Here is a 13,082-nt window from a genome sequence, read left to right as displayed (position 1 = left end):
AATATTTATAATTATCCCGTCATACATAGCGTTTTTTTCCATATGTTCGTTAAAGACATCGTGCATTTAAATGGCGTCCACTTTACTCTCACACTTTTTTTAAATGATCATATTCCATATTTTGCCGCCTAATATCATTGTTAGCGTAAGCACTCAGGTCTAAGCTTCCAGCTTAGAAATGAATTCATTTATGAAATGTATCTACAAATCGTAACTCTCGGATTGAAGTATTTTTTTCAACAACATTTTGAGTGTGTCCAAATACTTGTTCACAAAATTTGGATTATCTCCAATTACAGAAGTTAATTTTCATATTATTTTTTGACAATTTGAATTTGAGTAATGTGGTTGTCAATAATGGGTAGAATTGGTGAATGTTGCACGTGTGTAGAGTGATCACTTAAACCAGCTTATACAGTCGTCAGCCCCGTAAATGCCCAAACTTCCATATTCTTCTTCATCTTTAATGAGATGTCAAAATTTTTTTTTAACATGCCTTACATTAGTTGAACGTAAACTTTGTAAAAGATAACTTAGTTAAGTTTTTTTTTTAACTCTGCACTTTTACAAATAAAAAATATGACGGATGAATCGGGTGCTGGAAGCTTCCTTTATTATCTTTTCAATCTGTTGTCTCTTGAGCACTTATGCAAAAAATTTAATGTTTATAAAAATCAGTGATTTAGATTTTCATAAACACATAAATGTAATGGTGTAGGGTAGTGTTCCGCAAAATGTGTGCCGCGGAACCGTGGTGATTAGTTGTTGTGTGTGCGCGTGTGGTATTAGTTGTTGTGTGTGCGCGTGTGGTATTAGTTGTTGTGTGTGCGCGTGTGGTATTAGTTGTTGTGTGTGCGCGTGTGGTATTAGTTGTTGTGTGTGCGCGTGTGGTATTAGTTGTTGTGTGTGCGCGTGTGGTATTAGTTGTTGTGTGTGCGCGTGTGGTATTAGTTGTTGTGTGTGCGCGTGTGGTATTAGTTGTTGTGTGTGCGCGTGTGGTATTAGTTGTTGTGTGTGCGCGAAAAAAAGTCTAGTTTTGTAAAGATAAAACTATTGTATTTTTTATATTAAAAGCATGGATAAATTTGTGGTTAGGTAATAAAATACTCTTTTTATCATCCATTGTTTAGTTAGAGTAAAACCACTTTTAAAGACACATCACCCGAATAAGTGTTTATAAAAGTGGTATTACAGAGTAAACAATGGATGATAAGGAGAGTATAAAACTATTGCTCCTAATTCTGATCGCTGAGTGAAGCAGGCAGCATTTCTAATTTAATAAAATATGTTTTAAATGTTTTCGTAATTTATTAATTTTAATAATAAATCTGTTTTTGATAAACATTTTTTTTCTTTGGTGTCCCTCTGAAATTTCTTTATTTGGCAGGTGTACCTTGAACAGAAAAAGTTTGAGGAACACTGGTGTAGGGTACATAACACAAGTATTTTGATGACAGTTTGAGTCCTATTAATACCTGAAGACTTCATATTCTCTTCCCTTAAACTGCTTCATCTGCGAGAAAGTATTTTTAATATTTTATCTGGAAAAAGTTTAAGGTAAATTCGACACTGGAAAAATGATGAAAATTCTTATATATGAGAAGAATACAAATAAAGCTCTGTCGGGTATAAATCTTTAAATCATATATCGATGAGCGATGTCCGAAAACCATAAATCGCATTTATTGAAGTGTAAAACCAGATATATGTTGTAATTATTGCGAGGATAGCGAAGCTTCACTCGTTTTACTTTACAAAGTATGAAAAAAGAAAATCCAGCATCATTTTATGACTATAGTGTAAAAACCTAAATATAATATTTTACCATAAAAATTTGAGAATTTTCGAGCTTTTATTATACATTTTAAAATATAAAAGTGATAAAATATAAGGAAGTTAGATTGAAGAAAATTTCTGATAGAATGATATGGAAATGGAGAAAAAATATACGTTAGAAAATATATGAATAAATATAAAAAAATAAATATATATAAAAAATATATAATAAATTTTTGTAGATATCCTTATCATCCATTGTTTGCTTTGTGTAATACCACTTTTATAAATACTTTTTCGTGACTATCGATTTCGGAAAATCATTCCTATATCAAGTCATAAAAATAAAATTATTACGATTTGATTATCGCATTTGAAAATAATTGAAACAGAGAAAGAAGACATTTTCAAAAGTTTTTTCACATTAACCTTCCCTTATCTAACTATCCTACCTGCACAGAATGCTCTTCTACTAGATGCTTTGCGGGTTATTCATTTTAAAATAACAAAAAACGTAAACCTTTTTTCAAGAGAAAACGTAAATAAAATATTGTGTTTGTTTCAAGATAACAAAAGTGCAATTTATTTTATTACAAGTTTCGTTTTATTTGCGTATAAGCAAACGGTGAAAACACAAACTGTATGTAAGTATGTAACATTTACATTTGAAAAACGTAATATTGTTATGCCTAATATGATCCTTGAATGCCATATGTGGAAAAATCTTTTATGAAAATTTGTACGCTGAAATAACAGTACCTTCCTGTTGGGAATTCCTATTTACATCCCTAATATAAATTCATGAAGGAATTTCAATGCAGCCTAATTTTATTCTACTTTTAAACCGCTATCACAGGGGAAAAATTGTATAAAGGAATATACACTATTTGATAAAGTTTAAAGACCTGCATTCACTTTGAACAATTGAAAACTTATAATAAGATATTTAAAAATCTATTTCTCTTCACTCTTCTCCACACCCAATGATGCAAAGAGCACTGTATCGTATCGACTTAGTATTATCTTGATCACAAATTCATGAATGTAATGTGATTAAGCTTTAGCTTTCAATCATAGGTTTATTTAATAACTAGTGTAAATAACCTTAAAATAACTCATTATATATTATTAAAAAATATATATTTAATACAGTGAATAATATATAAATGGCTTTATGTATTCATTGTGATATTTTTTACTATCTTTAAATGCAATGTTGTGTATTGGCAAGTGAGTTATTATTTTTATTATTAGCTTATATACCGGAGATCACGGGTTTAATTCCCAGGGGCATCAAAACAAATACGGGCGTTAATCATTCTTATTCTTTATTTTAATACTACCAAGTGCTGGTAAAAGAAGCGGAGAGCTGATCACTTCGTTTTCATACAATTAACGACTAAGATAACTTTTCTTCAATACATAAGTACTGTGCAGATATTGAAATTAAAAACAAGTCCCTTCGTGAACTTTTTGGAATTTTTACATCTAAAAGTTGTTGGTAGACCAAAATCCTCAGAAATACGAAATATATATCAGAATATCCCATTTAATATTATGTTCATCAAAATATTATTTCAATATAATAAATAAGAGCTTTGACGAGCCACAATAATTTTATGTTTAATAGTTTGTCGAGGTGACCATCAAATAAGTGATGTTCACTGGAGAAATTGATTGTGATAGAAATAAAATAGAGGAATTTACAGGTAAAAACATTATTTATATGTTAATACATGTATATTTTTATTTAATTTGTTACTTGTGACCATCCATTTTTATTAAATTTTTGATTGAAAAATTAAACATTTTACAGGTTATTCTTAACGTTTTCATTGCATTACCAAAAAGTTCAGTTTGTTGAATATTTTTGTGAAATTATTAAGAAAATTGATAATTCTGGAATGATTTTGTAAAGTTTTATTTTAGAAATTAATCTAAAGGGTTATGAAAATACAAAGCCCACCAGAACTAATTTAGTAAGTGGTATACCCATATCATATATAATTCCTTATTTAGTTACACAAATTTCACCCTGGAAAGCCGATATAAGCCCAAAACTAGTTAAATATGGATGTTGCGCAGAGTGCACAATGCACATAACGGGTTAATACAAACGTGTTCCGTGAAGGCTCTGCGCATTGCATTCTGTATGCAGTTCAGCCAACCGTTAGATTTCAAAGGTCGGGCATGGAGAATTCTATGTTTTCCAATCTGCAGATATGGATATTTTGAATACTGTGCAGAAAGCGGAATTATTGATTCGGAAAAATCTTTGGTTGATTTAACACGGTATGGAGTTTGGCCGTGCTAAAAATAAAAGTGAATAAAATTATATATATATATCTACAGGGTGGCGCAAAATTAATCACCATATTGAAAGATGCTATAATTTTTGCAAATGGCGTTGTATGTCAATCATATTTGACATTTGTGAACTAAACAGCTGCAGTTTACACACAAATCGATAAAACGGGCACAAATCTGTATTAACACTGATGGCAGCCACTTGACGGATATCGTTTTTTCCACTTAACAGAAAAATTTGTAAAGATCCAAAGAAACATTTTTGATTTCACTCAATTTTTTATTTATTATTTAGTTAAAAAGTCATTCAAAAACAAAATTGGATGATTAATTTTGAGTCACTCTAAATTTTTTTGTATATTGCAGTTTTTTAGTACACAAATCTCAAATATGGTTGACATAAAACGCTGATTTATTTTGTGCCACTTTGCTGTATGAGTCGTTATATTTTATTTAATTACAACAAAGTTTTAGCACTTCATGGTGACACTTGATCATGCCAACATTTACTCGGTCTTCCTCTATTCTATTTTCTAACTACATTCGCCACATATTTTTACGCACGTATTCGAATGAAACATCGTGTCAAAAATTCAAAGCACTCCGACAATATTTTTAGATTTTGAACAAACAATTATCGAAATTTTAATTCATTTATGTGTAAAATTAAAAGGAATATAGAGAAGAAAGATTTTGAGTTAAAAAAATAAAAATTATTAAAACTAGTGAAAAAATCTAAAATTTCAAATACCACTTTTTTATTAAAATTCATTGTGAAACATGTTTTGATACGTTCCGCGTCGAAATGTACTGCAAAAAGTGTCACAATAAATTTAAATTTAAATTTAAATGAAAAATTGTTACATATTACAACAAAGTGACTGCCGAATAAATCGATGAGAGTAATTTCTTTTCACGATGTTTAACGCAAATCATATTATAACGTAAATAACTCAATTTTTCAAAAAAAACATATGAATTTATACTTACTGATATAATGATATTCACATATCTCGAAATACATTAAAAAATAATTGATATTGACAAGCATAATTTCAACATGTCTTATTAAAATTTCAATAGAAAATTGACATTGTGATAATCAGGATTTTTATCATTTATTTCTACACAATTCTTGTAATTAAATAATATTTTTTTATCATTGAATAATCCCTTGCTGAAAATACCTTTTTTGTATTATTTAAACTACAGTCATTAACATTTAAAATGTCGATGGCGTGCATTTTTGGGATTGACCCTGTGGGCATTTTACCGTAGCAAATAATCATCAATTATTCATCAAATCGTATCAAAACGACCGAATCGTAAAAATAAATATTAAAATGGACATATGACCTTTTTACTTATTCAACCGCGATAGCCTCACGCGACTGCTGTACTTTGTCATACTTTTATGAGTCAAGACATTAAAAAATCATACTTTAATTAATACCAAAGGCTTCAGTAAATGTTACACATACTTTTGAAGTATGGTAAAAATAACAAATTGAGTAAAAAAAATACATTTTTACATAAACACATTCTTTCCCATTCTTTTACATTGCAAAGTTTTTTCGTTAAAAAATCTTTGTTCAATAATTTGTAAATGTTAATGCAGTCGGAATATTTTGTATATTTTATTTGCTTAAATATTTTTTTTTTTTTTTAGTTTTAATGGGTGAACATGTTTTATTTTTTGATGAACGTCTGACTAGGCAAAACCCATGAGGAGTCGTTCATTTACATTATAAAGAAATATTATTTTGAATAAGGTGCACAACAATAATTATTTGATATGCTGACTTCAATAACACAAGCTAATACTATTATGTTCAATAATGCAACCATCAATATTGCTGCTATTTTTATTTCCTTACCTACTATTCTTTATCCATTTTCTTTCACATACAAGTATACCAGTAATATCTGTCTGAGTTCTTACACTTAAGTCATATCGCTCACTCCTTTCCACAACGTCATATATCAAAAACCGTCAATTTTTAGTTTTGCATGTTTTCGGAATGTCCAGAAAATGTACTATATCCCAGCAAAAGTGGCATATTTTTAACCTAATATTTACCCGCTACAGGGCAGAAAGTGTTGTTTTTATATTTTCAAGAATAGGTATTGTTAATTATTTTTTGAAATACGCTAAATATTTTTCGAAAGGAGAAAAAACCTTCAGGTTTTACTTCAAAAGATCTGTTATACAGTAAAAAGTTCAATAAGTGGCTTGATATTTATTTTAAATACATTTTATAATATTCTTAAACTATGAAAACGATCTCCTGAAAAATCAAGTTTTTTGTTGTATGACGTTGTTGAAAGGAGTGAACGATACATATCTAATCAAACACAATCCACTCCTATGACTCCTTGATTATCTCACCTTGATGTAATTGACGATCAAATAAAAATTGGCTTATTCACTATCGGAAGATAATTGGAGTCATAATAAAATTTCATTTTAAAATACCTTCGGCATTTTCAAGTAAAATAAATTGATTATTCGCTATTTTATTTCAGCTTAAGCAATTTTCATAACTTAAAAATAATGCAACGTAGATAATGGCGAGTTCAACTTTCCTCTTGGCGCAGAATTACGCGTCGTGAATTTTAAAAAGCAAAGTTTCTCGAGAAAGTCGGTTTCTAACGTTCTTGAGTTAATTAATGAAAGCCTTTGTGACCTATGAGTACGTGCTAACTAGTTAACTAGTGTAAGCGGTATATCACATTTCACAGGTATGACTCATGGTAACTAGAGAAATAGATTACACGATTTCTATGGGGTTCTGTACTTTTTTCGGTTTTTATTTTTTTCAGCTTTAGTTTTTGTTGTCAATTTGTCATGATCGATTACCTGATTGCTATGGTATTTGTTTTTTTTTCGGTTTATATTTTTTTTACCTTTAATTTTTAAGGTCAATTTGTCAAGTACCTACAATTTTATAAATAAAGAAAATAAGAAAAATGCAACCAATTTTTGTAGTGATTTTTGTGATTAACTAAAAAACGACTTATTTTAATGAAGTCATTATTAGTTTCTTTTTTTTCGATCGCTAATGGCTATTGTCATACCCTTATTAAAATTATCTTTACTTTTTTTTTTAAATTACACACCAGTGACACGTTTAAAGATGTATAAAATTGAGAATTATTTAAAAATTAATTGAAGAAAATAAAGTATTTACACAACAAAGAGATTTAATCCAAAGGGCAAACATTTTTTTTTAATTAAATGCTTAACGTACTAATTAAACATCAATTTTAATTTGGTTTTTAATTAATATTATCCATCAAGTTATAATTTGAGAATCTAGAGATTAAATAACGGGATCAAATTTCAATTAAGTATAATATAATTATTTGATACAAACCCGCCTTTTGGAATCTCAACGGGTGCTCTTCTGAACGAATTAGAACAAATTACGCTACAGGGATCACTGTAAAAAATTAGCACGCACAAATCAATTTAAGTTTGATTTTTTCTAGCTGTTTCATTAATCTTATTTTTTTACTTTAAAATCAATATAAACGAACATTCGTGGTGAAATTTGCTAAGAGATTAAGAGTTAAAGATAGTTAATGTTATGTTATTCTCAGCAAAAACACAGTCATTCAAAATAAAAATACAACACTTGTTTTAAACTACTTTTAGTTTTATTATTATAAATACAACTAGTTTCTATAACTACAAGTATTTTCATAAAAAAGTAGAACAAATCATTATTATTAGTAACTTACTTTCAATATTACTCGTCTTTAGAATTGTCTCATTGCTTTCTGTAAAGGCGTTCTCAGATTGATACTTCTTAGGTCATTTGATTGAAGTTTCTTTGCTACTGATAGTACCTACAAGCGTATCAACAGTTTGCACAAAGGAATAAAAAAGTGCAGTGATCTGATTTTTCCTCTTAGAAAGTGGTTCATGGTCTAAAATTTATCAAAAGCTTTTAAAATGTTACAAGGGCAGCACTCTGCCGGTTTACAGTGCTTTAAAGTATATTCTAGAGTTTGGATATGACATGTGGCAACCTCTACATCAGATGAAGATGTGCAGTTTAATAGTCGGTACTAATATATCAGCCAGTTACTATCGATAAAATAGTGTAATCTCTTGCATTTAATCATGATTCTGTCTGTCAAATCATGCCCAATTAGTTCGATTTCCAAGTTCATGTTATGTATGTACTAAAAACCCAGATATACTTTTATAACCATTTGGGTTTCAATATAAAAATATAACCATTGATTTTTCAACAAAGATGAGATTAGTAAGTACCATTTGCATTTTTAATTTGTATATTAATTTTTAATAAAATTTTTGAGTCTACCAAGTTGTATTTTATTAGCAAAAAAACATTAAAAATGAATATTGTGACAATTGTTTCGCCTAGTTATGACAGACATTCGTTTGAAAATGCCATAACTAGACGAAACAATTGTCACAGTATGAATTTTTTGTGTTTTTATTAATAAAATGCAACTTAGTAGACTCAAAAAATCTTTGTTAGATTTAAAATAAATATAAAATTTAACATTTGCCATGCTCAAATGGTTTGAATGTTAAGTCATAAACGTTTTACAAGTGAAAAACGCAATCACTTGAAACTGCCAATTATAAGTCATGAGCCATATAAATGATTTGATTTCCAGGTTTCGTTCAAATAATAAAACTTATATTGCAGTATCTTACATTGCATATTACGTTTACGTATAAAATCATAACAGCTAGTTTATCGAGCGCCATTTTCATAAAAAATCACGTCTTGGACGCTTTAAAAACATACAATCTAGGTTTTTTTACATTTTGCATTTTATGTTTAGATATTTGCGTTAAGATAGTAGCGTAATGTAATTAATGTCTTAGGGATAGAGTGTTAGTGGAAATTCAGATTATGTCTCTTTACAATAGATTAGAAATCCAGAAAAAGGTAATTCTTATGTTAAGAGAAAATTATGATAAATACCATTTTTCGTATATAATTAATGATTTTTTTCAATTTATAATTAAAAATAAATATTATTTACTGATTAAGTATTTAATTTGTATAACTTCATACTTTATTTTCAAATATTAACATTAACCACTGATTTTTTACAGTCTACTTAATGTTTATTTTATTTAAAAAAAAAATTCAAAATAAAAATTTATTAAAAAACAAAATAAATATTGTGACAATTATCTCACATTGTTAAGGCATTATCAAACTACTTTGTCTAACTACAGTAGTTTTATAATGCCCTTAACAGGTGAAACAATTGTTATGATGGTTTTCTATTTTTTTTAATAAAATATATAATTTAGTAGACCCTAGAAATCAGTGTTTGATTTTAATATTTAAAATATCAAAATCGATAAACGTGAAAATGCATGCTTATATGGAAGGCAGTTTTTCCGATATTAGCATTTATATTACACCCTGTGGTAAAAGGTGGTTTTGTATTAATGCTATAAAGGTTGCGTATTAGCTTAAGGGTCGTTTACTGCTTTTGTACATGGATATTCCATTTGTATAAGATCAACTTTCTCACGAGTAAGGAAAGAATAATATCTCTCATCTACAGAGGACGTTATCTTCACGGTTCCTTCTTAACGATATCTCACAACGCCTCAGGGTCAGAAACCCATCAGAGATGATAGAATAATAATTAAATTGCAGAATTCATTCCGCATAATCTAATTACACCAACAACTTATAGCTTCTCTACATATACTCAGCGAAAAAACTCACACAAGTAGATTTTCATTTTCCTTCAAGAAAACAAATTGGATTTTTTTTAAATATAAACAACACGTAAATGAGTGAACAAAAAATCTCAATTTCAAAAGTAAACTTTTTATTGGTTTATTACAAACATTCCAATGATATCCTCAAAATTTTAAATAACAAAAACTTGGCAATACATTGCCAGGTGTCCAAAGAATTGAAAAAATGTTCTTGTATTGTGATGAAATTTATAGAAACCAAAAATACATACCTTAAAATGGTATATAGGAAACTGTGTCAGAGAGAAAAAATAAAATAAACCTCTTTTAATCTTTTACCACACCTAAATAGTGCAAAAGGCACTACACAATAGATTTTATCGATGATTATTATATGAAAGCAATGTTATTAGTATTATGACACAGATTTTTTGATCCAGGAATAAAATATATTGAATGAATTGTAAAAAAATATTTGCATCACTCAGATACAAATTGAATCACTAAACCAAATTAAAATTGTGTTAATAGTCCCATAGTTATAAGGCATAATTGCTTTTTAATCTTTATTCTTTGCTCTCAGGCAAAAGTTACGTAATGTGTTTTTTGTGAGTACTTTTTACTCCGTTTACCCAAGAACTCAACTCTCCACAGCTCATTTTTCCCTTTTGTTGTGGAACACATAAACATGATTGGTTCAGATAACCCCTGCTAAGATGTTTAAAATAAGCTTGCAAAGGAAAACCTGAACATTTAGCGTAACAAGAGTACCCCTAACAAAATAATGAAAAATAAAATTACTACCCCTTTTCGCGTTTATCCTTTTTTCTGCGATTCAACTAATCCTTTTTGGAACAAAATACACAAAAAACTAATAAAAAACATTTTTGCAAGTAAAAAGCAAGAAAAACTCTTCTTATTTTTCTTCAGCCTACTGTCCTCTACTGCTGAATATGGACCTTTTCCATATCCTTCCATTATTTTGTTTGGTTGCTGCTCACGGCCAATTGTTACCTCCCTCAGCGGCTTTGCGAGTTTTACCACCTTTTTGGGGTCTTTTAACGCCTCTCTTACTCTTTCAAGATCTGAATCTAATAAATTAAGAGATCCATCTTGTGGGGCCTTATCTTGCAAGTGTCTTGTCCATTGCCACTTCAGTTTTGTTATGCAATCTTTGATATCCGCTATTCTAGTTTCTGCTTTTAGTTTCCTCATATCTTATTCTGTGTTTTAGGCTTAGACCAAACGTTGATCTTCCCATGGATCACTGTATGCATTTGAATTTTTTTTTTACATTTTTAATTGTAAAAACCCTTGGTTTCCTACACCTTGTGTCATCTTGGACCTACACTACATTATGAAAAACGGAATGACATTATTGATGCAGCTTTTCTTAAGATATTTTTGACGTTTAACCATTTCAAGTTACCAAAGCGAAAAGTTACAAATTTTAGTTGCAATAATCTGAAGGAATTATTTATATTTTGTAAAAATCCCTGGTTGACTGCTACAGCATACAGTGCCAGACACGTAGAATAACCCTAAATATGGACGTTATCTAAGTTACGTTTGAAAGAGATTTTATACTTTGACTGGAAAACTCCGGTAATTAACAGATAACCTATTTTACGAAAGGTTTAGTAATTCACGATGCATAAAAAGTTTTCAAGTTGTGTACAGTACTGTAAGATCTCATTGCTGGTTAAATTCAAATGTTTAAATTGAACAACATTTTTGACACTTACAAAGAGATTTATTTCGTTTCAAATTAAACAAAGTTAATGGAAAGTACGTGTACAAAATAAGTACCATAAAATTAATGCAGGTACAAAAGTAAACACGACAAATCACTCAGCTCCTTTATGTGAGAAGCACCTTGTTAAACCTGTTAGCGTTAATTTTATATGTGTATGAAAGTAATGAATTTGATTAAACGCAAATCGGATTTACTTTTTTTCACATAAAACACCTGCTAATAAAAGCGTACAGTAGCCTATCAATTTAAATAGGTTACGTGATAAGTAATAAAACTGTTTCATTTATTTTTAATTTAAGTTTAACTTGGTAAATACCACTTTTATTTCATTAACTGTCACTTATGGTTATATTTAACCATTTTTAATTTTAAAAAAATTGTGCCATTTAAATTTGCTTTATGATCAATCGTGGAACCTCAATATCAGCACTATGAACCGGTGAGACGCATTCAAAATAAAGATGCATGGTAGAATGCTACGAATTCCCTGGACCGATATGGTCAGCAACGTGAATGTGCTCCAAAGAGCAAGAGTAGAAAGACAATTGCTGACTTATATGAAAATTCAGAATGTCTCCTATCTGGGGCATGTTCTTAGGGAAGAGAAGTACGAGCTATTGAACCTAATTTTGGATTGACGAGATGTGGGCAGAAGACAGATCTCCTGGCTCCGGAATAAATGAGATTGGATGGGGATAAAAATAATTAAGGCGTTGTTTGGAGCTACCCAACACAGCGACATATACTCTTAAATCAAAACGTCAGAAGGACCTGACATGATTCGTGAAATTGAATATACATTTATTTTGTTATGTTATACAAAATATAAAGTTATTTTAACATTTTAACATTTCAACACAGATGTAGTGAAGTCTGGGTATTTACAGGGTTTATGACCTCTCATTACAGACTAGTTAAGTGAACTCAAACATAAAGCGACATGTGATTAATGATATATGCATGAGTCTAAAACTAAAATTATGTATTGTGGCCGCTAATCATGAGTAGATGGGTGAATGTTACGCGTATGTAAAGTCATCACTTAACTAGCCAATGACAAGTCATAAGCCCTGTAAATACCCAGACTTCCATATTCTTCTTTATCTTTGTTATGATGTTAATTTTAAAAGATGTTTTTTTTTTAATATGTATGTTAATTTGTTCACCTCCGTAATATAATGGTCAGCACGCTCAGCTACCATTCTGGAGGTCCCGGGTTCGATTTCCATGGGTGTGTCAAATAAATATAAGTGATTTATTCACTCTAATATTTATTCAATATTACCCTGGACTGGTACCTGAAGCCGAGGGCTGATCACCTTTCTTTCGTGTTTAACGATCAAGGTAACACTTCGTCTATATGATGTATTTCCCTATGCACCATTTTGGTGCGAATAAGGGTTTGAAGACGTTAATTTGCCATGAAAAAAATAAGTTATAAAAACCAGTTAAAAATGACAAATAAAAAGCGCAATCGGAAAACCAAAAACGCAGTTAGTCACACCTCTATTATGAAGTCATTATAGAACTTCA

At 29.6% G+C, this 13,082-nt stretch overlaps 1 protein-coding gene across 1 annotated transcript in view; it reads right to left on the bottom strand.

The window, feature by feature from the left end:
• The window catches only part of SK (small conductance calcium-activated potassium channel), a 249,288-nt gene extending 238,280 nt beyond the window's left edge, over window positions 1-11,008 (bottom strand). The window contains exon 1 of the mRNA XM_088274700.1: window positions 10,808-11,008. Coding sequence (XP_088130826.1) covers window positions 10,808-11,008 — 201 coding nt within the window. The remainder of the gene's footprint in view (window positions 1-10,807) is intronic.
• Window positions 11,009-13,082: the final 2,074 nt, after the last annotated feature.

The sequence above is a fragment of the Brachycentrus maculatus genome, unplaced genomic scaffold (genome assembly GCF_059751285.1).
Source record: "Brachycentrus maculatus isolate JH-2025_06_01 unplaced genomic scaffold, ASM5975128v1 h1tg000708l, whole genome shotgun sequence".
Lineage (NCBI taxonomy): Eukaryota > Metazoa > Arthropoda > Insecta > Trichoptera > Brachycentridae > Brachycentrus > Brachycentrus maculatus.
This window is presented reverse-complemented; position numbering and strand designations above follow the sequence as displayed.